Source organism: Oncorhynchus mykiss, chromosome 11 (assembly GCF_013265735.2).
Source record: "Oncorhynchus mykiss isolate Arlee chromosome 11, USDA_OmykA_1.1, whole genome shotgun sequence".
Lineage (NCBI taxonomy): Eukaryota > Metazoa > Chordata > Actinopteri > Salmoniformes > Salmonidae > Oncorhynchus > Oncorhynchus mykiss.
The window spans coordinates 84,011,836-84,039,047 of NC_048575.1; the positions used below are offsets into that span (position 1 = coordinate 84,011,836).

General features: G+C 44.9%; 1 protein-coding gene across 4 annotated transcripts in view; it reads left to right on the forward strand.

Annotated features, from left to right (window-relative positions):
• Nucleotides 1–27,212, forward strand: part of LOC110535141 (protein RUFY3) — a 53,836-nt gene that overhangs the window by 21,242 nt on the left and 5,382 nt on the right. For 2 of the 4 annotated variants that reach the window (XM_036936563.1, XM_036936564.1), the window contains exons 3-13: nt 2,089–2,206; nt 3,947–4,048; nt 4,327–4,450; nt 6,446–6,510; nt 7,473–7,608; nt 7,776–7,868; nt 8,431–8,517; nt 11,867–12,034; nt 12,169–12,266; nt 24,026–24,145; nt 27,015–27,141. In XM_036936563.1, coding sequence (XP_036792458.1) covers nt 2,089–2,206; nt 3,947–4,048; nt 4,327–4,450; nt 6,446–6,510; nt 7,473–7,608; nt 7,776–7,868; nt 8,431–8,517; nt 11,867–12,034; nt 12,169–12,266; nt 24,026–24,145; nt 27,015–27,141 — 1,238 coding nt within the window. Of the gene's footprint in view, nt 1–2,088; nt 2,207–3,946; nt 4,049–4,326; nt 4,451–6,445; nt 6,511–7,472; nt 7,609–7,775; nt 7,869–8,430; nt 8,518–11,866; nt 12,035–12,168; nt 12,267–19,936; nt 23,503–24,025; nt 24,146–27,014; nt 27,142–27,212 lie in introns of those variants that run through there. The other 2 variants (XM_036936565.1, XM_036936566.1) reach the window with 1 other exon arrangement.

Genomic DNA, 27,212 nt, shown 5'->3' on the forward strand with positions numbered 1-27,212 from the left:
TGTGTTCAATAATAGTGTTTAACATGGTTTCTGAATGACTACCTCATCTCTGTACCCTACACATATAATTTATCTGTAAGGTCCCTCAGGGAATTTCAAACACAGACTCAACAGCAAAGACCAGGGAGGTTTTCCAATGCCTCGCAAAGAATGGCCCCTGTTGGTAGATGGGTAAAAAGCAGACATTAAATATCCCTTTGAGCATGGTGAAGTTATTAATTACACTGTGTGGATGGTGTATCAATACACCCAGTCACTACAAAAATACAGGTGTCCTACTTAACTCAGTTGCCAGAGAGGAAGGAAACCGCCCAGGGATATTCCTAAACATGCTTCCTGTTGACACTAAAGTAAATCTGCAAAGAATATGGGAAAGAAATTAACTTCATGTCCTGAATACAAAGAGTTTCGGACAAATCAGACACAACGTATCACTGAGTACCACTCTTCATATGTTCAAGCATGGTGGTGGCTGCATCATGTTATGGGTATGCTTGTCATCAGCCAGGACAAGGGATTTCTTTAGAATACAAAGAAACGGAATAGAGCTAAGCACAGGGAAAATCCTAGAGGAAAACCTAGTTCAGTCTGCTTTCCACCAGACATTAGGAGATGAATTAACCTACAGCGGGACAATAACCTCAAACACAAGGTCAAATCTAGAGTGGAGTTGTTTACCAAGACGTTGTTGAATGTTCCTGAGTGGCCGAGTTACAGTTTTGACTTAAATTGAAATTAAATTGCCTTGAAAATGTATGGCAAGACTTGAAAATGTGGGTTTATCATAATCAACAACCAACTTGAAAGAGGTTGAAGAATTAAAAAAAATAATAATGTGCAAATATTGTACAATCCAGGTGCGCAAAGCTCTTAAGAGACTTACCCAGAAAGACTCACAGCTGTAATCTGTGACAAAGGTGATTCTAACGTGTGTTGACTCAGGGGTGTGAATACTTATGTAAATGTAGATATTTCTGTTTCATTTTCAATAAATTTGAAAAACGGTCTAACCATGTTTTCACTTTATGATGGGGTAATGGGGTTTATGGTGGGGTAATGGGGTTTATGGTGGGGTAATGGGGTTTATGGTGGGGTAATGGGGTTTATGGTGGGGTAATGGGGTGTATGACGGGGTAATGGGGTTTATGACGGGGTAATGGGGTTTATGACGGGGTAATGGGGTTTATGACGGGGTAATGGGGTTTATGACGGGGTAATGGGGTTTATGACGGGGTAATGGGGTTTATGATGGAGTAATGGGGTTTATGACGGGGTAATGGGGTTTATGACGGAGTAATGGGGTTTATGATGGGGTAATGGGGTTTATGATGGGGTAATGGGGTTTATGATGGGGTAATGGGGTTTATGATGGAGTAATGGGGTTTATGATGGGGTAATGGGGTTTTAGATGGGGTAATGGGGTTTATGATGGGGTAATGGGGTTTATGATGGGGTAATGGGGTTTATGACGGGGTAATGGGGTTTATGATGGGGTAATGTGTGTAGATGGGTGATGTTTTTTGTTGTTTTAATCCATTTTGAATTCAGGCTGTAACGAAACAAGATGTGTAATAAAGTCAAGGGGTGTGAATAGTTTCTGAATGTGTGTATGTGACCACTACAAGCTATTGGTTTTGTACATTTACGCAACTTAGAAGAAGAGTTTAGAGGTTTTAAGCGTAAAAAAGGAAACCTAAAGCTTTCTTGGTCTTAACCAGACCCTCTGCCTAACACCCCTCATCTGCTTGTCCTCAAACCCCCTTCCTCTGCCTAACACCCCTCATCTGCTTGTCCTCAAACCCCCTTCCTCTGCCTAACACCCCTCATCTGCTTGTCCTCAAACCCCCTTCCTCTGCCTAACACCCCTCATCCACTTGTCCTCAAACCCCCTTCCTCTGCCTAACACCCCTCATCCACTTGTCCTCAAACCCCCTTCCTCTACCGACCCACTCAGCCAAGAAGACGTTCCTGGATTTTGAACCTACTGATTCTGTTCATTCAGGATGCTTAGAAGTGCCCTGTCAGGATGATCTTAGCATTGGTGTTGTAGTATTGTTGGCCTAACGTTCCCTCTACCGACCCCCTCAGCCAAGAAGACGTTCCTGGGGCAGAACAAGTCTTTCTGGGGGGCCCTGGAGCTGGTGGAGAAACTCACCCCTGAGGCTGGAGAGATCACCGCCAGCGTCAAAGACCTGCCAGGACTCAAGTAAGACCTGCATCTGTCTAACGCCGTCCCTAATGTCCTCTTCCTGTCTAACACTGTCCCTAATGTCCTCTACCTGACTGACTGACGCTGTCCCTAATGTCCTCTTCCCGCCTGTCTAACGCCGTCCCTAATGTCCTCTTCCTGACTGACTGACGCTGTCCCTAATGTCCTCTTCCCGCCTGTCTAACGCTGTCCCTAATGTCCTCTTCCCGCCTGACTGACGCTGTCCCTAATGTCCTCTTCCCGCCTAACTAACGCCGTCCCTAAGACTGCATCTAATGTCACAATAGTAGATTGATTTTATTTCAGCTTTTATTTCTTTCATCACATTCCCAGTGGGTCAGAAGTTTACATACACTCAATTAGTATTTGGTAGCATTGCCTTTTAAATTGTTTAACTTGGGTCAAACGTTTCAGGTAGCTTTCCACAATCTTCCCACAATAAGTTGGGTGAATTTTGGCCCATTCCTCCTGACAAAGCTGGTGTAACTGAGTCAGGTTTGTAGGCCTCCTTGCTCGCACACACTTCTTCAGTTCTGCCCACAAATGTTCTATAGGATTGAGGTCAGGGCTTTGTGGCCACTCCAATACCTTGACTTTTTGCCACAACTTTGGAAGTATGCTTGTGGTCATTGTCCATTTGGAAGACCCAATTGCGACCAAGCTTTAACTTCCTGACTGATGTCTTGAGATGTGGAAATATTGAAGCAACATCATTTTCCTACCTCATGATGCCATCTATTTTGTGAAGTGCACCAGTCCCTCCTGCAGCAAAGCACCCCCACAACATGATGCTGCCACCTCTGTGCTTCACGTGGGGATGGTGTTCTTCGGCTTGGAAGCCTCCCCCTTTTCCTCCAAAAATAACAATGGTCGTTATGACCAAACAGTTCCACTTTTGTTTTATCAGACCAGAGGACATTTCTCCAAAAGTATGATCTTTGTCCCCATGTGCAGTTGCAAACCGTAGTCTGGCTTTTTATGGCGGTTTTGGAGCAGTGGCTTCTTCCTTGCTGAGTGGCCTTTCAGGTTCTGTTGATATAGGACTTGTTTTACTGTGGATATAGATACTTTTGTACCTGTTTCCTCCAGCATCTTCACAAGGTCCTTTGCTGTTGTTCTGGGATTGATTTGCACTTTTCGCACCAAAGTACGTTCATCTCTAGGAGACAGAACACGTCTCCTTCCTGAGCGGTATGACAGCTGTGTGGTCCCATGGTGTTTATACTTGCATACTATTGTTTGTACAGATGAACGTGGTACCTTCAGGCGTTTGGAAATTGCTCCCAAGGATGAACCAGACTTGTGGAGGTCTACAATTTCTTTTGAGGTCTTGGCTGAGGTCTTTATTTTGATTGTCCCATGATGTCAAGCAAAGAGGCACTGAGGTTGAAGGTAGGCCTTGAAATACATCCACAGGTACATCTCCAATTGACTCAAATTATGTCAATTAGCCTATCAGAAGCTTCTAAAGCCATGACAGTGTATGTAAACTTCTGACCCACTGGAATTGTGATACAGTGAATTATAAGTGAAATAATCTGTCTGTAAACAATTGTTGGAAAAATGACTTGTAGATGTCCTAACCGACTTGCCAAAACTATAGTTTGTTAACAAGAAATTTGTGGATTGGTTGTATTGATGTTAATTTGTCACACGCTATCTGATTGGTGTAAGTCTCTGTCACTCACCGTTCAGTTGATATGTGATTGGTGTAAACAAACCCCTGTCACTCACCAGAACCCCGTTAGGAAGAGGGCGGGCCTGGCTGCGATTGGCCCTGATGCAGAAGAAGCTGTCAGACTACATGAAGACCATCATCAACAGAAAGGACCTGCTCAGGTGTGTGTGTGTGTGTGTGTGTGTGTGTGTGTGTGTGTGTGTGTGTGTGTGTGTGTGTGTGTGTGTGTGTGTGTGTGTGAGTGAGATCATACGTTGCCAGCGAGTTGTTCAATGAGGCCAATGAGTGTGTGTGTGTGCGCGTGTGTGTGTGCGCGCGTTAACAGTGTTGTTTAATGAGGCCGATGGTGTGTGTGTGTGTGTGTGTGTGTGTGTGTGTGTGTGTGTGTGCGCGTTAACAGTGTTGTTTAATGAGGCCGAGGGTGTGTGTGCGTTAACAGTGAGTTCTACGAGGCCAATGCTCTCATGATGGAGGAGGAGGGAGCCGTGATCGCCGGGCTGCTGGTTGGGTTGAACGTCATCGATGCCAACCTCTGTATGAAAGGAGAAGACCTGGACTCACAGGTTGATGTTCTACACTGTGTAGTTACACTGTAGTTAGTACACTATACATTTACATTGTAGTTAGTACACTATACATTTACACTGTAGTTAGTACACTATACATTTACATTGTAGTCAGTACACTATACATTTACACTGTAGTTACACTGTAGTCAGTACACTATACATTTACACTGTAGTTACACTGTAGTCAGTACACTATACATTTACACTAGTCAGTACACTATACATTTACACTGTAGTCAGTACACTATACATTTACACTAGTCAGTACACTATACATTTACACTGTAGTTAGTACACTATACATTTACACTAGTCAGTACACTATACATTTACACTGTAGTCAGTACACTATACATTTACACTGTAGTCAGTACACTACATTTACACTGTAGTCAGTACACTATACATTTACACTGTAGTCAGTACACTATACATTTACACTGTAGTTAGTACACTATACATTTACACTGTAGTCAGTACACTATACATTTACACTGTATTCAGTACACTATACATTTACACTGTAGTCAGTACACTATACATTTACACTGTAGTCAGTACACTATACATTTACACTGTAGTCAGTACACTATACATTTACACTGTAGTCAGTACACTATACATTTACACTGTAGTCAGTACACTATACATTTACACTGTAGTCAGTACACTATACATTTACACTGTAGTCAGTACACTATACATTTACACTGTAGTCAGTACACTATACATTTACACTGTAGTCAGTACACTATACATTTACACTGTAGTCAGTACACTATACAGTTACACTGTAGTCAGTACACTATACATTTACACTAGTCAGTACACTATACATTTACACTGTAGTCAGTACACTATACATTTACACTGTAGTCAGTACACTATACATTTACACTGTAGTCAGTACACTATACATTTACACTGTAGTCAGTACACTATACATTTACACTAGTCAGTACACTATACATTTACACTGTAGTTAGTACACTATACCTTTTCACCTTAGTCAGTACACTATACATTTTCACTGTAGTCAGTACACTATACATTTACACTGTAGTCAGTACACTATACATTTACACTGTAGTCAGTACACTATACATTTACACTGTAGTCAGTACACTATATATTTACACTGTAGTCAGTACACTATACATTTACACTGTAGTCAGTACACTACATTTACACTGTAGTTAGTACACTATACATTTACACTGTAGTCAGTACACTATACATTTACACTAGTCAGTACACTATACATTTACACTGTAGTTAGTACACTATACATTTACACTGTAGTTAGTACACTATACATTTACACTGTAGTCAGTACACTATACATTTACACTGTAGTCAATACACTATACATTTACACTGTAGTCAGTACACTATACATTTACACTGTAGTCAGTACACTATACATTTACACTGTAGTCAGTACACTATACATTTACACTGTAGTCAGTACACTATACATTTACACTGTAGTTAGTACACTATAAATTTACACTGTAGTCAGTACACTATACATTTACACTGTAGTCAGTACACTATACATTTACACTGTAGTCAGTACACTATACATTTACACTGTAGTCAGTACACTATACATTTACACTAGTCAGTACACTATACATTTACACTGTAGTTAGTACACTGTACATTTACACTGTAGTCAGTACACTATACATTTACACTAGTCAGTACACTATACATTTACACTGTAGTTAGTACACTGTACATTTACACTGTAGTTAGTACACTATACATTTACACAGTAGTCAGTACACTATACATTTACAAAGGGTCTGAATACTTTCCAAAGTGGCTGGCTGTATTACCTTCATTTGACCGGGACAATCCACACCTTTTATAAACATGACAGATTTATCCAGACAGCTAGTTTTCAACTGCAGAACCTTGATTCTGTGTTTCTCTTCCTAACTGAAGTGTTCATGCCAGTGTCTGTCTGTTTCCTGTTCCCAGGTCGGGGTGATAGACTTCTCCATGTATCTTAAGGATGGAGGTCACAGCAGCAAGACTGTAGAAGGGTGAGTTCCTCCTCTCCTCACCTTGAGGAGACACGGCCCTAGTGCTGAGGAGACACGGCCCTAGTGTTGAGGAGACACGGCCCTAGTGTTGAGGAGACACGGCCCTAGTGTTGAGGAGACACGGCCCTAGTGTTGAGGAGACACGGCCCTAGTGTTGAGGAGACACGGCCCTAGTGTTGAGGAGACACAGCCCTAGGGAGACACGGCCCTAGGGAGACACGGCCCTAGGGAGACACGGCCCTAGGGAGACACGGCCCTAGTGTTGAGAGACACGGCCCTAGTGTTGAGAGACACGGCCCTAGTGTTGAGAGACACGGCCCTAGTGTTGAGAGACACGGCCCTAGTGTTGAGAGACACGGCCCTAGTGTTGAGAGACACGGCCCTAGTGTTGAGAGACACGGCCCTAGTGTTGAGAGACACGGCCCTGTGTTGAGAGACACGGCCCTAGTGTTGAGAGACACGGCCCTAGTGTTGAGAGACACGGCCCTAGTGTTGAGAGACACGGCCCTAGTGTTGAGAGACACGGCCCTAGTGTTGAGAGACACGGCCCTAGTGTTGAGAGACACGGCCCTAGTGTTGAGAGACACGGCCCTAGAGAGACACGGCCCTAGTGTTGAGAGACACGGCCCTAGTGTTGAGAGACACGGCCCTAGTGTTGAGAGACACGGCCCTAGTGTTGAGAGACACGGCCCTAGTGTTGAGAGACACGGCCCTAGTGTTGAGAGACACGGCCCAGTGTTGAGAGACACGGCCCTAGTGTTGAGAGACACGGCCCTAGTGTTGAGAGACACGGCCCTAGTGTTGAGAGACACGGCCCTAGTGTTGAGAGACACGGCCCTAGTGTTGAGAGACACGGCCCTAGTGTTGAGAGACACGGCCCTAGAGAGACACGGCCCTAGTGTTGAGAGACACGGCCCTACATACTTACCACATGTTTTGTATTTTGTCTCGTCTCCCACCAGGGATGGACAGATCACAGCCATCCTGGACCAGAAGAACTACGTTGAGGAGCTCAACAGACACCTGAGTGCTTCGGTCAACAACCTGCAGGCCAAAGTGGACACTATGGAGAAGTCCAACACCAAGCTCACTGAAGAGGTGGGCTGGTTAGTTTCTACCTGGTTCTCATTTCTACCGTGCGTTCTGCCACTGCACTATGGTGCCGAGAGGTGCTTTTCTAGAAGCCCACTGGTGTGTGGTCTGTCCAGTTTGCAGTAGACTACATTAGTAATGTATGTTTGTAACCTGCTGTGTTGTCTGTCCAGCTTGCAGTAGCCAACAACCGGATCATCACCCTACAAGAGGATGTAGAACGAGTCAAGGAGGAGAGCTCCTACCAGCTAGAGTCCAGTCGCAAGGTTGTCCACCCCTCAAACATTTTCAGAAATATCTCGTATGTAGGGTGTACTTGGCTGTATGTTGTAGGGTGTACTTGGCTGTATGTTGTAGGGTGTACTTGGCTGTATGGTGTACCAGGCTGTATGTTGTAGGGTGTACTTGGCTGTATGTTGTAGGGTGTACTTGGCTGTATGTTGTAGGGTGTACTTGTCTGTATGTTGTAGGGTGTACTTGGCTGTATGTTGTAGGGTGTACTTGGCTGTATGTTGTAGGGTGTACTTGGCTGTATGTTGTAGGGTGTACTTGGCTGTATGTTGTAGGGTGTACTTGGCTGTATGTTGTAGGGTGTACTTGTCTGTTTGTTGTAGGGTGTACTTGTCTGTTTGTTGTAGGGTGTACTTGGCTGTATGTTGTAGGGTGTACTTGGCTGTATGGTGTACCAGGCTGTATGTTGTAGGGTGTACTTGGCTGTATGTTGTAGGGTGTACTTGGCTGTATGTTGTAGGGTGTACTTGACTATATGTTGTAGGGTGTAATAATTGAGTTGTATATCATGTAATGTGCTCCATGTTGTCTCGCCAGGCGTCGCGGTCAGGGGACGGCTTGGCAGACGGCCAGGTGCTGGGAGAGGCACGCAAACAGCTTAAGGAGGAAACTCTGCTACGATTGGTCAGTTTCTCTCTCTGTTCGTCCCCTTTATTCCTGACATGGATCAGATATTTCCTCCCTCCTCTTATCCCCCTCAGGACATGGAGTTGGAGGTGCAGATTAGAGGTCGACCGATTAATCGGAATGGCCGATTTAATTAGGGCCTATTTCAAGTTTTCATAACAATCGGTAATCTGTATTTTTGGACACTGATTTGCCGAATTATTAAAAAAATTATATATTTTTGACCCATTTAATTTACCAGGCAAGACAGTTAAGAACAAATTCTTATTTTCAATGACTGCCTAGGAACGGTGGGTTAACTGCCTTGTTCAGGGGCAGAACGACAGATTACCTTGTCAGCTCGTGGATTCGTTTTTGCAACCTTCCGGTTACTAGTCCAACGCTCTAACCACTTGCCTTACATTTGCACTCCACGAGGAAACTGCGTGGCAGGCTGGCTACCTGTTATGCGAGTGCAGCAAGGAGCCAAGGTCAGGTGCTAGCTAGCATAAAACTTAACTTATAAAAAAATAATCAATCTTAACATAATCACTAGTTAACTACACATGGTTGATGATATTACTTGTTTATCTAGCGTGTCCTGCGTTGCATATAATCAATTAATTTATCATTTAATCATAGTCTACGTCACCAAATGGGTGATTTAACAAGCGCATTCGCAAAAAAAAGCCCCGTCGTTGCACCAATGTGTACCTAACCAAAAACACCTTTCTTAAAATCAATACACAAGTATATATTTTTAAACCTGCATATTTAGTTAATATTGCCTGCTAACGTGAATTTCCTTGAACTAGGGAAATTGTGTCACTTCTCCTGCGTTCCGTGCAAACAGAGTCCGGGTTTATGCAGCAGTTTGGGCCGCCTGGCTCGTTGCAAAATGTGTGAAGACCATTTCTTCCTAACAAAGACCGTAATTAATTATCCAGAATTGTACATAATTATGACATAACATTGAAGGTTGTGCAATGTAACAGCAATATTTAGACTTAGGGATGCCACCCGTTAGAATACTGAACGGTTCCGTATTTCACTGAAATAATTAACGTTTTGTTTTCTAAATGATAGTTTCCAGATTCGACCATATTAATGACCAAAGGCTCGTATTTCTGTGTGTTATTATGTTATAATTAAGTCTATGATTTGATAGAGCAGTCTGACTGAGCGGTGGTAGGCACCAGCAGGCTCGTAAGCATTCATTCAAACAGCACTTTAGTGCGTTTTGCCAGGAGCTCTTCATTGTGCTTCAAGCATTGAGCTGTTTATGACTTCAAGCCCATCATCTCCCGAGATGAGGCTGGTGTAACCGAAGTGAAATGGCTGGCTAGTTAGCGGGGTCCGCGCTAATAGCGTTTCAAACGTCACTCGCTCTGAGACTTGGAGTGGTTGTTCCCCTTGCTCTGCATGGGTAACGCTGCTTTGATGGTAGCTGTTGTCGTTGTGTTGCTGGTTCGAGCCCAGGGAGGACCGAGAGGGATGGAAGCTATACTGTTATACTGGCATTACTAAAGTGCCTATAAGAACATCCAATAGTCAAAGGTATATGAAATACAAATGGTATAGAGAGAAATAGTCCTATAATTCCTATAATAACTACAACCTAAAACTTCTTACCTGGGAATATTGAAGACTCATGTTAAAAGGAACCACCAGCTTTCATATGTTCTCATGTTCTGAGCAAGGAACTGAAACGTTAGCTTTTTCACATGGCACATATTGCACTTTTACTTTCTTCTTCTTCACTTTGTTTTTGCATAATTTACACCAAATTGAACATGTTTCATTATTTATTTGAGGTTAATTTGATATTATTGATGTATTATATTAAGTTAAAATAAGTGTTCATTCAGTATTGTTGTAATTGTCATTATTACAAATAAATGTAAAAATCGGCCGACTAATCGGTATCGGCTTTTTTTGGTCCTCCAATAATCTGTATCGGCGTTGAAAAATCATAATCGGTCGACCTCTAGTGCAGATTGTCTCTCTATCCCTCTCCCTCATTCATCTATCCTTCCTCTGTCCTCTCCATCATTCATCCCCCCTCTTCCTCCGCCCCCCCCTCTCCATCATTCATCCCCCCTCTTCCTCCGCCCCCCCTCTCCATCATTCATCCCCCCTCTTCCTCCGCCCCCCCCCTCCATCATTCATCCCCCCCTCTTCCTCCGCCCCCCCCCTCTCCATCATTCATCCCCCCCTCTCCCCCCCTCTCCATCATTCATCCCCTCTCTTCCTCATCCCCCCTCTCTCTCATTCATCTATCCTTCCCCCCTCTCCATCATTCATCCCCCCTCTCCATCATTCATCCCCCCTCTCCATCATTCATCCCCCCTCTCAATCATTCATCCCCCCTCTCCATCATTCATCCCCTCTTCCTCCACCCCCCCCCTCTCCATCATTCATCCCCCCTCTTCCTCCACCCCCCCTCTCCATCATTCATCCCCCCTCTTCCTCCGCCCCCCCTCCATCATTCATCCCCCCTCTTCCTCTGCCACCCCTCTCCATCATTCACCCCCCCCCTCTCCATCATTCATCCCCTCTCTTCCTCATCCCCCCTCTCCATCATTCATCTATCCATCCCCCCTCTCCATCATTCATCCCCCCTCTCCATCATTCATCCCCCCTCTCCATCATTCATCCCCCCCTCCATCATTCATCCCCCCTCTCCATCATTCATCTATCCTTCCTCTGCGCCCCGTACTAACCTGTCTCTCTCTCCCTGCTCCCCGTACTAACCCGCCCCCTCTCCCTGCGCCCCGTACTAACCAGTCCCTCTCTCCCTGCACCCCGTACTAACCAGTCCCTCTCTCCCTGCACCCCGTACTAACCCGTCCCTTTCTCCCTGTGCCCCGTACTAACCTGTCTCTCTCTCCCTGCTCCCCGTACTAACCCGCCCCCTCTCCCTGCGCCCCGTACTAACCAGTCCCTCTCTCCCTGCACCCCGTACTAACCAGTCCCTCTCTCCCTGCGCCCCGTACTAACCCGTCCCTTTCTCCCTGCACCCCGTACTAACCAGTCCCTCTCTCCCTGCACCCCGTACTAACCAGTCCCTCTCTCCCTGCGCCCCGTACTAACCCGCCCCCCTCTCCCTGCGCCCCGTACTAACCAGTCCCTCTCTCCCTGCGCCCCGTACTAACCCGCCCCCCTCTCCCTGCGCCCCGTACTAACCCGTCCCTCTCTCCCTGCACCCCGTACTAACCCGTCCCTCTCTCCCTGCGCCCCGTACTAACCCGTCCCTCTCTCTCCCTGCGCCCCGTACTAACCCGTCCCTCTCTCTCCCTGCGCCCCGTACTAACCCGTCCCTCTCTCTCCCTGCGCCCCGTACTAACCCGTCTCCCTCTCCCTCCAGGATGTAGAGAAGGAGTTGGAGGTTCAGATTGGTATGAAGCAGGAGATGGAGCTGTCTATGAAGATGTTAGAGACGGATATGTGTGAGAAACAGGATGCTCTGGTGGAACTACGACAACAGCTGGATGATCTCCGGACCCTCAACTTGCAGCTAGCGCAGAAGTCCCAGGTACACGCCTTGGGTGTGAGAGAGGCTCTTTTAGAAATGTAGTATTTTCTACAAAGACCCACACTAACTCACAGTTATTGGAATTTGAGTTAAGTGAATTGAAGTGTCATTGATCCCAACCTTGGTGTCCACAGAGCTCAGAGGTGAGCGCCAAGCAGAAGAGTGAGGTCATCAGTCGCCTAGAGGAGAAGACAAATCAGATGGCTGGGACAATAAAACAGCTAGAGATCAGGTGGGAGGTGACCCCATCTTCACACTCCACTCCACACTACACTCAGGGCTCTGAAGCGCACTACACTACACACTACACTCAGGGCTCTGAAGTGCACTCCACTCCACACTACACTCAGGGCTCTGAAGTGCACTCCACTCCACACTACACTCAGGGCTCTGAAGTGCACTACACTACACACTACACTTAGGGCTCTGAAGTGCACTACACTACACACTACACTCAGGGCTCTAAAGCACACACTACACTACACACTACATACAGGGCTCTAAAGCGCACAACACTACACACTCTACACTACACTCAGGGCTCTGAAGTGCACTTCACTATACACTACACTAAGGGCTCTGAAGTGCACTCCACTACACACTCTACACTACACTCAGGGCTTTAAAGTGCACTCCACACTACACTCAGGGCTCTGAAGTGCACTCCACACTACACTCAATGCTCTGAAGTGCACTCCACTCCACACTACACTCAATGCTCTGAAGTGCACTCCACTCCACACTACACTCAATGCTCTGAAGTGCACTCCACTCCACACTACACTCAATGCTCTGAAGTGCACTCCACTCCACACTACACTCAGGGCTCTGAAGTGCACTCCACACTACACTCAATGCTCTGAAGTGCACTCCACTCCACACTACACTCAATGCTCTGAAGTGCACTCCACTCCACACTACACTCAATGCTCTGAAGTGCACTCCACTCCACACTACACTCAGGCCTTTAAAGCGCACTCTACACTACACTCAGGGCTCTAATGTGCACTCCACTACACACTACACTACACTCAGGGCTCTAAAATGCACTCTACTCTACACTACACTCAGGCCTCTAAAGCGCACTACACTACACACTACACTCAGGGCTCTAAAGTGCACTCCACTCCACACTACACTCAATGCTCTGAAGTGCACTCCACTCCACACTACACTCAATGCTCTGAAGTGCACTCCACTCCACACTACACTCAATGCTCTGAAGTGCACTCCACTCCACACTACACTCAGGGCTCTGAAGTGCACTCCACACTACACTCAATGCTCTGAAGTGCACTCCACTCCACACTACACTCAATGCTCTGAAGTGCACTCCACTCCACACTACACTCAATGCTCTGAAGTGCACTCCACACTACACTCAGGCCTTTAAAGCGCACTCTACACTACACTCAGGGCTCTAATGTGCACTCCACTACACACTACACTACACTCAGGGCTCTAAAATGCACTCTACTCTACACTACACTCAGGCCTCTAAAGCGCACTACACTACACACTACACTCAGGGCTCTAAAGTGCACTCCACTACACACTACACTACACTCAGGGCTCTAAAATGCACTCTACTCTACACTACACTCAGGGCTCTAAAGCGCGAATATTTTAGTTGCATATGCTCCTAAATATTTTGCTGTGAGAATCTGGAATTTGTATTAGGGCGCATCGGTGAGACAAGGAAAAACTAAACCCAGAATAATTGTTGTTAAGATCGGGCTTCGCTGTACCGCTGCCTCTGAGTGTCATACGCCCCTGGCCCGGATAACAAATCAAGTGCACCTGTAGGCCTATGGCTGGCCAATCAGATGGTTCAGATTACGGTGTCTGTTGTTTCCTTGAACGCACAGCAAATGTGATACTCTGAGATTAAAAAAGCTTTTAAAACCGGTCCTAGAGACTGTCAACGAATTCAGCAACGAGCTGCTGTTTTTATGAGTAACTTCATGTCTGTTGTTATTCAGCACTGTCAACACTTTTATGAGCCATAAAATGCGTGTTCTCCTGCTCACACTGCAGATGCAATGAATGTATAGCCAGCAGCATTACCACCCTGCATACAACTGCTGGCTTGCTTCTGAAGCTAAGCAGGGTTGGTCCTGGTCGGTCCCTGGATGGGAGACCAGATGCTGCTGGAAGTGGTGTTGGAGGGCCAGTAGGAGGCCCTCTTTCCTCTGGTCTAAAAAATATCCCAAATGCCCCAGCGATTGGGGACACTGCCCTGTGTAGGGTGCCGTCTTTCGGATGGGACGTCAGTCAGGACGCCCGTTTATCTGAGGTCATTAAAGATCCCATGGCACTTATCGTAAGAGTAGGGGTGTTAACCCCGGTGTCCTGGCTAAATTCCCAATCTGGCCCTCAAACCATCCCGATCACCTAATAATCCCCAGTTTACAATTGTCTCATTCACCCCCCCCCCCTCCTCTCCCCTGTAACTATTCCCCAGGTCGTTGCTGTAAATGAGAACGTGTTCTCAGTCAACTTACCTGGTAAAATAACGGATAAATAAAATAGCAAAGTCTTCTGATTACCTCGACTTGTCTTTTTGATATCGAGGAATAACAACATGAATTTGTGCATGAGGCAGAAATGTCAAATCAAATCACATTTTATTAGGCCACATACAACACGTATTACAGTGAAATGCTTACTTACGAGCCCCTAACCAACAACGCAGTTTAAAATAAATATGAATAAAAAATAAAAGTAACAAGTAATTAAAGAACAGCAGTAAAATAGCGAGACTAAATACAAGGGGGCACCGATACAGAGTCTATGTGCGGGGGCACCGGTTAGTTGAGCTAATATGTACATGTAGCTAGAGGTAAAGTGACTATGATAATAACAGAGAGTAGCAGCAGTGTAAAGGTGGGGGTCAATGCAAATAGCAAATAGTCTGGGTAGCCATTTGATTAGATGTTCAGGAGTCTTATGGCTTGGGGGTAGAAGCTGTTGAGAAGCCTCTTGGACCTAGACTTGGGGCTCCGGTACCGCTTGCCATGCGGTAGTAGAGAGAACAGTCTATTACCAGGGTGGCTGGAGTCTTTGACCATTTTTAGGGCCTTCCTCTGACACCGCCTGGTATAGATGTCCTGGATGGCAGGAAGCTTGGGCCCAGTGATGTACTGGGCCGTACGCACTACCCTCTGTAGTACCTTGTGGTCGGAGGCTGAGCAGTTTCCACACCAGGCGGTGATGCAACCAGTCAGGATGCTCTCGATGGTGCAGCTGTAGAACCTTTTGAGGATCCCAGGACACATGCCAAATCTTTTCAGTCTCCTGAGGGGGAATAGGAGTTGTCGTTCCCTCTTCACAACTGTCTTGGTGTGTTTGGACCATGATGGTTTGTTGGTGATGTGGACACCAAGGAACTTGAAACTCTTGACCCGCTCCACTAACAGCCCCGTCGATGTGAATGTGGGCGTGTTCAGTCATCTTTTTCCTGTAGTCCACAATCATCTCCTTTGTCTTGATCACGTTGAGGGAGAGGTTGTTGTCATTGCACCTCACGGCCAGGTCTCTGACCTCCTCCCTATAGGCTGTCTCATCGTTGAGGGAGAGGTTGTTGTCTTGGTTAGAACACGGCCAGGTCTCTGACCTCCTCCCTATAGGCTGTCTCGTCGTTGATCATCGACAAACTTAATGATGGTGTTGGAGTCGTGCCTGGCCGTGCAGTCATGAAGGAACAGGGAGTACAGGAGGGGACACACCCCTTTGGAGTGTAGAGTGCAATAGAGATTGCATCATCTGTGGATTTGTTGGGGCGGTATGCAAATCGGAGTGGCTCTAGAGTTTCTGGGATAATGGTGTTGATGTGAGCTATGTCCAGCCTTTCAAAGCACTTCATGGCTACAGACATGAGTGCTACAGGTCGGTAGTCATTTAGGCAGGTTACCGTAGTGTTCTTCGGCATAGGGACTATGGTGGTATTCTTAAAATGTTGGTATTATGGACTCGGACAGGGAGAGGTTGAAATATCAGTGAAGACACTTGCCAGTTGGTCAGCACATGCTCGGAGTACACGTCCTGGTAATCCGTCTGGATTGTGAATGTTGACCTGTTTGAAGGGTCTTACTCACATCGGCTGCGGGGAGCGTGATCACACAGTCTTCCGGAACAGCTAGTGCTCTAATGCATGTGTCAGTGTTATTTGCCTTGAAGCGAGTATAGAAGTAGTTTAGCTCGTCTGGTAGGCTTGTGTCAATGGGCAGTTCTCAGCTGTTTCCCTTTGCAGTCTGCAATAGTTTGCAGGCCCTGCCACATCCAACAAGCGTTAGAGCCGGTGTAGTACGATTCGATCTTAGTCCTGTCTTGACACTTTGCCTGTTTGATGGTTCGTCGGAGGGCATAGCAGGATTTCTTATAAGCTTCCAGGTTAGAGTCCCACTCCTTGAAAGCGGCAGCTCTAGCCTTTAGCTCAGTGCGGATGTTGCCTGCGATCAATGGCTTCTGGTTGGGGTATGTACGTGCGGTCACTGTGGGGGGCGACGTCGTCGATGCACTTATTGATGAAGCCAGTGACTGGTGTGGTGTACTCCTCAATGCCATAGGAAGAATCCCGGAACATGTTCCAGTCTGTGATAGCAAAACAGTCCTGTAGTTTAGCATCTGCTTCATCTGACCACTTTTTTATTGACCGAGTCACTGGTGCTTCCTGCTTTAATTTGAGCTTGTAAGCAGGAATCAGGAGGATAGAATTATGGTAATATTTGCCAAATGGAGGGAGAGGGAGAGCCTTTTATCCATCTCTGTGTGTGGAGTAGTTGGTGGTTGAGAGTTTTTCCCTCTGGTTGCACATTTAACATGCTGGTAGAAATTAGGTAAAACTGATTTAAGTTTCCTTGCATTAAAGTCCCTGACCACTAGGAGCACCACCTCTTGGAGAGTGTTTTCCTGTTTGCTTATTGCAGAATACAGCTCATTCAGCTCATTCTGTCTTAGTGCCAGCCTCAGTCTGTAGTGGTACGAAAAATACAGATAAACTCTCTAGGTAGATAGTGTGGTCTACAGCTTATCATGAGATACTCTACCTCAGGCGAGCAATAGCTCGAGACTTCAATATCGTGCATCAGCTTATTTACAAAAATTCGTAGTCCGCCGCCCCTTGTCTTACCAGATGCTGCTGTTCTATCCAGCCAATGCAGTGTGTAACCCACCAGCTGTATGTTATTAATGTCGTCGTTCAGCCACGACTCGGTGAAACATAAGATATTACAGTTTTGAATGTCCCGTTGGTAGTTTAACCTTCCGCGTAGGTCATCTGTTTTATTTTCCCGCGCTTTTGCCCCTTTTTCTCTGCCTTCTCTTCACGCAAACCACGTGGATCTGGGCCTGTTCCCGAGAAAGCAGTATATCATTCGCGTCAGACTCGTTAATGGAAAAAATGGATTCTGAAAATCCGTGGTGAGTAATCACAGTCCTGACGTCCGGAAGTTATTTTCGGTCATAAGAGATGGTAGCGGCAACATAATGTACAAAATAAGTTTAAAAAAAATACATGACAAACAACGCAAATAAACAAACAAAAAACACAATTGGTTGGGGACACGGAAAACATCGGCCGCCTTCTCCGGTGACATCTTAGTAAAAATTATGCGGTGCGACTCGAGTTTCGCTGTAGTCTACACTGCTACACCTGTAGTCTACACTGCTACACCTGTAGTCTACACTGCTACACCTGTAGTCTACACTACTACACCTGTAGTCTACACTGCTACACCTGTAGTCTACACTGCTACACCTGTAGTCTACACTGCTACACCTGTAGTCTACACTGCTACACCTGTAGTCTACATACTGCTACACCTGTAGTCTACACTGCTACACCTGTAGTCTACATACTGCTACACCTGTAGTCTACACTACTACACCTGTAGTCTACACTGCTACACCTGTAGTCTACATACTGCTACACCTGTAGTCTACACTGCTACACCTGTAGTCTACATACTGCTACACCTGTAGTCTACACTACTACACCTGTAGTCTACACTGCTACACCTGTAGTCTACACTGCTAAACCTGTAGTCTACACTGCTACACCTGTAGTCTACACTGCTACACCTGTAGTCTACACTGCTACACCTGTAGTCTACACTACTACACCTGTAGTCTACACTGCTACACCTGTAGTCTACACTGCTACACCTGTAGTCTACATACTGCTACACCTGTAGTCTACATACTGCTACACCTGTAGTCTACACTGCTACACCTGTAGTCTACACTGCTACACCTGTAGTCTACATACTGCTACACCTGTAGTCTACACTACTACACCTGTAGTCTACACTGCTACACCTGTAGTCTACACTGCTACACCTGTAGTCTACATACTGCTACACCTGTAGTCTACACTACTACACCTGTAGTCTACACTGCTACACCTGTAGTCTACACTGCTACACCTGTAGTCTACACTACTACACCTGTAGTCTACACTGCTACACCTGTAGTCTACACTGCTACACCTGTAGTCTACACTACTACACCTGTAGTCTACACTACTACACCTGTAGTCTACACTGCTACACCTGTAGTCTACATACTGCTACACCTGTAGTCTACACTACTACACCTGTAGTCTACACTGCTACACCTGTAGTCTACACTGCTACACCTGTAGTCTACACTACTACGCCTGTAGTCTACACTGCTACGCCTGTAGTCTACACTACTACGACTACACCTGTAGTTTACACTGCTACACCTGTAGTCTACACTACTACACCTGTAGTCTACACTGCTACACCTGTAGTCTACACTGCTACACCTGTAGTCTACACTGCTACACCTGTAGTCTACACTGCTACACCTGTAGTCTACATACTGCTACACCTGTAGTCTACACTACTACACCTGTAGTCTACACTGCTACACCTGTAGTCTACATACTGCTACACCTGTAGTCTACACTGCTACACCTGTAGTCTACACTGCTACACCTGTAGTCTACATACTGCTACACCTGTAGTCTACACTACTACACCTGTAGTCTACACTGCTACACCTGTAGTCTACACTGCTACGACTACACCTGTAGTCTACACTGCTACACCTGTAGTCTACACTGCTACACCTGTAGTCTACACTGCTACACCTGTAGTCTACACTGCTACACCTGTAGTCTACACTGCTACACCTGTAGTCTACACTGCTACCCCTGTAGTCTACACTGCTACCCATGTAGTCTACACTGCTACCCATGTAGTCTACACTGCTACCCATGTAGTCTACACTGCTACACCTGTAGTTTACACTGATACACCTGTAGTTTACACTGCTACGACTACACCTGTAGTCTACACTGCTACACCTGTAGTCTACACTGCTACACCTGTAGTCTACACTGCTACACCTGTAGTCTACACTGCTACACCTGTAGTCTACACTACTACACCTGTAGTCTACACTGCTACACCTGTAGTCTACACTGCTACACCTGTAGTCTACACTGCTACACCTGTAGTCTACACTGCTACACCTGTAGTCTACACTACTACACCTGTAGTCTACACTGCTACACCTGTAGTCTACACTGCTACACCTGTAGTCTACACTGCTACACCTGTAGTCTACACTGCTACACCTGTAGTCTACACTGCTACACCTGCAATTTAGGATGGATTTCATGGACCCAGATGAAGACCAATCCTGGATTGAGAGAGAATCTCCTCTGACAAAGCTTTGGACAGACTCATGCCAGTGTTTTTGACTCTCAGATCTAATCTAAACATGTGTTCTTTTCAGGGCTTAGTAACTACCCTCTTCCTTTTCCCCCTCTCTATCTATTCTATCCATCGCTACTTTCTTATATCTTTCCATTTCTCCATCCCTTTCATTTCTTGGTTCTTTACCTCTTCCTCCACTATCTCCTCCTCACAGTGAGGAAGACTGTGTGAAGCAGGCCAGAAGCTTGAGTTCCAACGCAGAGAAACTGCTTCAGAAGCAACAGTAGTCCTCCCTCCCCTCTCCTCTGTTCCCCAGAATGACACCCACATCCTCGTTTGATAAACCCTGATCCAAATCAGAAAAAAACAATATTTGCATAATATAGAAATTACTTAAAGGGATACTTCAGGATTTTGGCAGTGAGGTCATGTGTCTACTTCCCTAGAGTTAGATGAACTTGTGGATTCCATTTTGTATGTCTCCGCATGCAGTTTGAAGCAAGTTGCAAACTAGCGCTAGCGCAATTGCTAACTAGCGTTAGGGCAATGACTGGAAGTCTATGGTATCTGCGATCATGTTAACTAATGTTAGCGCAATGACTGGAATGCAATCGGGTCTGCTAGCATATACCATAGACTTCCAGTCATCGCGCTAACGCTAGTTAGCAATTGTACCAATGCTAGTTAGCAACTTTCTTCAAACTGCACACAGAGACATGAAAATGCTGTCCACGAGTTCATCTAACTGTAGGGAAGTAGATAAAGGACCTTATTGCCGAAATCCCGGACTATCCCTTTAACTAGGTTACTTATTTTTTGGTATGATATCTGTTACGGTTCCTTTCCTTCTCTAGTGTTAAATTACATTTTATTTCCTAAACCTCTACTCTCCTGACTGATATAGTCTCTCTGGCTTCCTCTAGCCTGGTTTTCTGTTCTTCCGTGTGTTTTTCTGTCGGTATACTAGCAGTGCAGAGGGGGCTCCATTCTGCTCGCTGGGTTTCAGGACTTTAGCTTGGGTTCATTCCGTAAGGAATGAAGATATCAGATCCCCCCCCCCCCCCACACACATGTAATGAATGTTCCCTGATACAAGACTTCGAGTTTGGGATGTCAGCCATTTTCGGGAAGAGAGATGGATGTACTGTTCTGAAAATTGAAATGGCTGTTGTTGTTTCTTGTAAATCGATCCCCTGAAGCCCCCCCCCTACAGTCAAGAATTGGCAAGAATTTACAAAATACCATAAAGATCAATGTATCTAAAATAAACGACAAAATACTTCAACTACATGTATTTGTATACAGAAATACATTTGCAAGTAGCCGGCCCGAACAGCAACAGCATCCTCAGCAAATGGTGACAGAATCGTTTTACTTGCTGTGACTGTGATATGTTGGTATCTACCTTAGTTGAACTGTAAAGGCGTGTGCTTCCCTTCCCAAACACTAAGGACGGTTCATGCATGTATATTATGATGACATTTTGGGAAGTTTTTTTTTTCTAAAATTGCGGGACCAGGATCTCCTCGGCAAAAAAACGCCAATGACGGAATTTCTTGAGTTAGCTTAGATTCATTCTTACTATTTTGAGGAAGTGTATACTGGCTACGGCGTCTTAAGATGGACAAACAGTACTATTGTCACTTTTTTTTCCCTCTTTTTTTTCAAGCAAAGGACTTAAGGAAGTATGCGAGCACACTAGTTTAGCCAGGCGCCAGCCAAAACCGAAGGATGCGGAAGGCTTAAGTGACCAAAATATTATGTATTATGAAAATGAACAGACCAAAATTAACTGCAAAGCACACTGGGTATTATTATTATTATTATTATTGGCCTTTTTTTGGGGGGGGGCGGAGCTCATTCAAATATTACTCAGCATGCTTTGCAATTGTTAATTTTTCCATATACATGTATGTTTAGTTCATTCAGCAGACGTTCTTATCACACCGTAGTGCCATCAGACTACTGATACCAATGCAGGGTGAAAAGGGGGCCACAAAATCATGAATCGCTATTTGAAAAAAAAATAAAAAAAAATGTTATAGAAAAGTATTTTCTATTTCTGAAAATACGAATGACATCTTTCGAAAGTATCTTGTTACAGAATACATCGGAGTGTCGTTCAGCCTGGCGAAATCCACATTTACAAAATACTTAAGTAATTGAAATAGATATTTCAAATGTAGCCCATCTCTGCCAACAGCAGCATAGGTCCTTAGATCAGACTATAAGGACCGTAGGCTATACCTCAGAGCCGTTTACTATATAGATACAGTGGGGTCCGAAATTATTGACACGTTTGAATAAGATGAGCACTAATTACCGTATAAAATAAATCATACTTAGCTATATTGTATGCTCCAAAAAAAATGTGGTTATTATTTTATACAAATACAATTGCTCAGAGAAAAACATTTTGTTTAACAAGTACTCTATTTTATTTTGTGGCCAATTTAACATTTTCTTTGTGGATTTTGATGTGTGCTTGGGGTTATTGTCCTGCTGGAAATCCCACTTGTGGTCATGTTTCAGTCTTCTGTCAGATGCAACCAGGTTTATTGGCTAAATGTCCTGGTTCTGGTTTCATTTCATGATGCGATTGACCAGAGGAAGCAACATATCCCCAAAACATCAAAGATCCACCATCATATTGTACAGTAGTTCCGGGTTTATTTTCTGCTCGTACGTTCTCATTTAGACACTAAACCCACCACTGGTGTGTGGCCAAGGTGCTCTGTGTTCCCGTCAGCCAACAAATGGAAACGTCGGGAGTTTGATAAACGGAAATTGCACTTGGATTGTAACCGCTGCTCTGGTCAGAGGACATGAACATAGAGGTTGTTCTTCCACTGGTCCTGAGGCCCTTGTTAAGGTCAGTGGCCTCATGGAACTCTACCCAGTCTCTGGCTGTGAAACCCGTTGAAAACATCTGATTTTAATTAAAAAAAAGGTCCGTCTGACTGTATCCCCCATCCCTATTGAAAACAGGGTGGTAATCATTTTGACACCTAACTTTTTTTGAGAAAAAAAAAATGGAATACTTGTTTAAACAAAATCTATTTTTCTGAGCGATTATAAAAATAAATACATTTTTTTTTTAAAAAGTTTAAAATAATATCTATTTTTGTTGCATACAATATATCTCAATATTTATTATGTACAGTCACTTTTTGCACATGTTTATCAAAGGTGTCATTACTTTATGACCCCACAGTAAATACCATAGGAACGTATATTGTTCCGGAACACTATGCATTCCTGTGTTCTAAGAGCAGCCCGACAGACATCGGTCCCTTAGACCAGCCACCAAGCCCAACTCAAGTCTAAACCCCAAGGTTAAAAAAAAAGATCTGGACTCCTGAAACATAACACAGTAAATATAGTATGATGACGTCTGAACCATTACAGTACACACCGTTTGTAGTTCCGCTTCCTCCTCTAATCTCGTCAAAACAAAATATAATCTTTAGCATTCAGATCATCGTTCTTCTATTGCCTACCGATGGATTTTTTAACATGGTCTTACTGCTAGAAGATATATTGTTTTTGGGAATCTCACCCCAGAGCACCGAACAGAAACATCTACCGTTGAACAGCAACCCAAATCACCATGTAAGGATGTACTGGTTGCGTGAAAGGTCAGTCCAGGTCAGAATGAGAACGCTAAAGTATTCCCAGAGAAAAAGCAAGTTAAAAGGAAATGCCTTTGTATGTGGTTCTATTACCTTAGATGTCAACTGTAGTCCAATACTAGCATAATAAAAACATATTCAATGCAAACTTCTGGTCTGCTTCTGGATGATGGGAGGAGGAGTCTCTGTTCTCTTCACTTTCTTTTTGACGTATCCTAGCTTTCTCTTTAGGCCTCTTCCTGTTTCTCTCCCTTTTTCTGTTGAAATGGAGACTCTCTCTATCCACTATGTTTTCTTCTTTTCATTTGCCATGAGTTTGTTGCGTCTTCATTTGCCATGAGTTTGTTGTCTTCTTCATTTGCCATGAGTTTGTTGTCTTCTTCATTTGCCATGAGTTTGTTGTCTTCTTCATTTGCCATGAGTTTGTTGTCTTCTTCATTTGCCATGAGTTTGTTGTCTTCTTCATTTGCCATGAGTTTGTTGTCTTCTTCATTTGCCATGAGTTTGTTGTCTTCTTCATTTGCCATGAGTTTGTTGTCTTCTTCATTTCATTTCTCAGTTCTGTCGTTTTCATTTGAAGTTTAGTCCATGAGTTTTTGTTTAATTTTCATTTTACCATAAGTTCATTTTACCCCCCGCCGTTCACCTTGCCCCCCCCCCCCCCGGTGCAGATCCCGTCAGGCGGAGAGGGAGCGGGACCAGGCTGGGGAGGATCATAAACTGTTTAAACAGGAGTTTGGAGACAAGATAGACTCTCTACAGCTGGAGGTGGAACGCCTACGGAAACACAGGTAATTATCAGGATCAATGCATTTCATTGGATTTATATCTACTGGACATGACAAAAAACACTACATGGCAAAGATTTTTACTGAGTTACACTTCCTATAAGGAAATCAATCCTTTGAAATAAATTCATTAGGTCCTAATCTATGGATTTCACATGACTGAGAATACAGATATGACTCTGTTGGTCACAGATACCTTTAAAAAGAAGTAGGGTCGTGGATCAGAAAACCAGTCAGTATCTGGTGTGACCACCATTTGCCTCATGACTGTGGGTTATCCTGCTGAAACATGAGGTGATGGAGGCGGATGAATGGCACAATGGGTGTGGTTACATGTGGTCTGTGGTTGTTTTATTTTAGTTTGTTATTTCACCTTTATTTAACCAGGTAGGCCAGTTGAGAACAAGTTCTCATTTACAACTGCGACCTGGCCAAGGTAAAGCAAAGCAGTGCGACAGAAACAACAACACAGAGTTACACATAGGATAAACCAACGTACAGTCAATAACACAATAGGAAAATCTATACACAGTGTGTGCAAATGACGTAAGGTGGTAAGGCAATAAATAGGCCCATAGTGGCGAAGTAATTATAATTTAGCAATTTACACTGGAGTGATAGATGTGCAGATGAGGATGTGTAAAAGAGCAAAAAAAATTAAATAAAAACTATTTGGGATGAGGTAGGCAGTTGGGTGGGCTATTTACAGATGGGCTGTGTACAGGTACAGTGATCGGTAAGCTGCTCTGACAGCTGATGCTTAAAGTTAGAGTGGGAGATATGAGACTCCAGCTTCGGTGATTTTTGCAGTTCGTTCCAGTCATTGGCAGCAGAGAACTGGAAGGAAAGGCGGCCAAAGGAGGCTTTGTTGCGAAATTGGAAGCCGGTTCTAGATTTAATTTTGGATTGGAGATGCTTAATGTGAGTTTGGAAGGAGAGTTTACAGTCTAACCAGACACCTAGGTATTTGTAGTTGTCGACATATTCTAAGTCAGAACCGTCAAGAGTAATGATGCTGGTCGGGCGGGAAGTTGCGGGCAGCGATTGGTTGAAGAGCATGCATTTAGTTTTACTAGCGTTTAAAGCAGTTGGCGGCCACAGAAGGAGAGTTGTATGGCATTGAAGCTCGCCTGGAGGTTAGTTAACACAATGTCCAAAGAAGTGCCAGAAGTATACAGAATGGTGTTGTTTGCGTAGAGGTGGTTCAGGGAATCACCCGCAGCGAGAGCGACATTGTTGATATATACAGAGAAAAGAGTCGGCCTGAGAATTGAACCTTGTGGTACCCCCATAGAGACTGCCAGAGGTCCGGACAACAGGCCCATTTGAGACACTGAACTTTATCTGAGAAGTAGTTGGTTGAACCAGGCGAGGCAGTCATGAGAAACCAAGGCTGTTGAGTCTGCCGATAAGAATACAGTGATTGACAGAGTCGAAAGCCTTGGCCAGGTCGATGAAGACTGCTACACAGTACTGTCTTTTATCGATGGTGGTTATGATATCGTTTAGGACCTTGATGGTGCCTAAGGTGCACCCTTGACAAGCTCTGAAACCAGATTGCATCGTGGAGAAGGTACGGTGGGATTTGAAATGGTCAGTGATCTGTTTATTAACTTGGCTTTCGAAGACTTTAGAAAGGCAGGGCAGGATGGCTATAGGTCTATAACAGTTTGGGTCGAGGGTGTCACCCCCTTTGAAGAGGGGGATGACCGCGGCAGCTTCCAATCTTTAGGGATCTCGGACGATACGAAAGAGTTTGAACAGGCTAGTAATAGGGGTTGCAACAATGGCGGTGGATCATTTTAGAAAGAAAGGATCCAGATTGTCTAGCCCGGCTGATTTGTACGGGTCCAGGTTTTGCTGCGGGGGGTGTGGAGCTGTTGGCCGGGGTTGGGGTAGCCAGGAGGAAAGCATGGCCAACCGTAGAGAAATGCTTATTGAAATTCTTGATTATCGTGGATTTATCGGTGGTGACAGAGTTTCCTATCCTCAGTGCAGTGGGCAGCTGGGAGGAGGTGCTCTTATTCCCCATAGACTTTACAGTGTCCCATAACTTTTTGGAGTTAGAGCTATAAGATGCAAATTTCTGTTTGATAAAGCTAGACTTAGCTTTCCTAACTGACTGTGTGTATTGGTTCCTAACTTCCCTGAAAAGTTGCATATTGCGGGGGTTGTTCGATGTTAATGCAGAACGCCACAGGATGTTTTTGTGCTGGTCAAAGGCAGTCAGGTCTGGAGAGAACCAAGGGCTAAATCTGTTCCTGGTTCTACATTTTTTGAAAGGGGCATGCTTATTTAAGATGGTGAGGAAGGCACTTTTTAAAGAACAACCAGGCATCCTCTACTGATGGGATGAGGTCATTATCCTTCCAGGATACCCGGGCCAGGTCGATTAGAAAAGCCTGCTCGCTGAGGCAGTCTGCGATCTTAAGGCCAGTTGAGCGTACTGCCGAGTTCTCTAAAACGACGTTGGAGGCGGCTTATAGTAGAGAAATGAACATTTAATTATCTGGTTACAGATCTGGTGGACATTCCTGCAGTCAGCATGCCAATATGAATGCTCCCTCAAAACTTGAGACATCTGTGACATTGTGTTGTGTGACAAAACTGTGAATTTTAAAGTGGCCTTTTATTGTCCCCAGCACAAGGTGCACCTATATGCCACACCTGTCAGGTGGATGAATTATCTTGGCAAAGAAATAAAAATGTTGTGCGTTTGGATCATTTCTGTGATCTTTTTATTTCATGAAACAAGGGACCGACACTGCAGCTCGTACTGCTCTATACGCTCAGATGTATTCGGTCAATTAATACAAACATTACATTCAGATGTCAAGGTTTTGTACTTGATTTGAAAACGTGTGTGTGTCAGATGGAGTCTGGAGCAGGAGCTGAGGAGGGAGAGAGAGCAGGGAGGTGGTGGCCTGTACATACACCCTGGGGAGAAGAGGGCCCCAACACCGCAGGGAGACCCCAGACAGGTGGACGACATCAGGAAGGTAGACCCAACAGCTTCCTGAAAACCACCCTGAAGTCTCTGTCTATTCAAGGACTGACATGGCCATGTTGT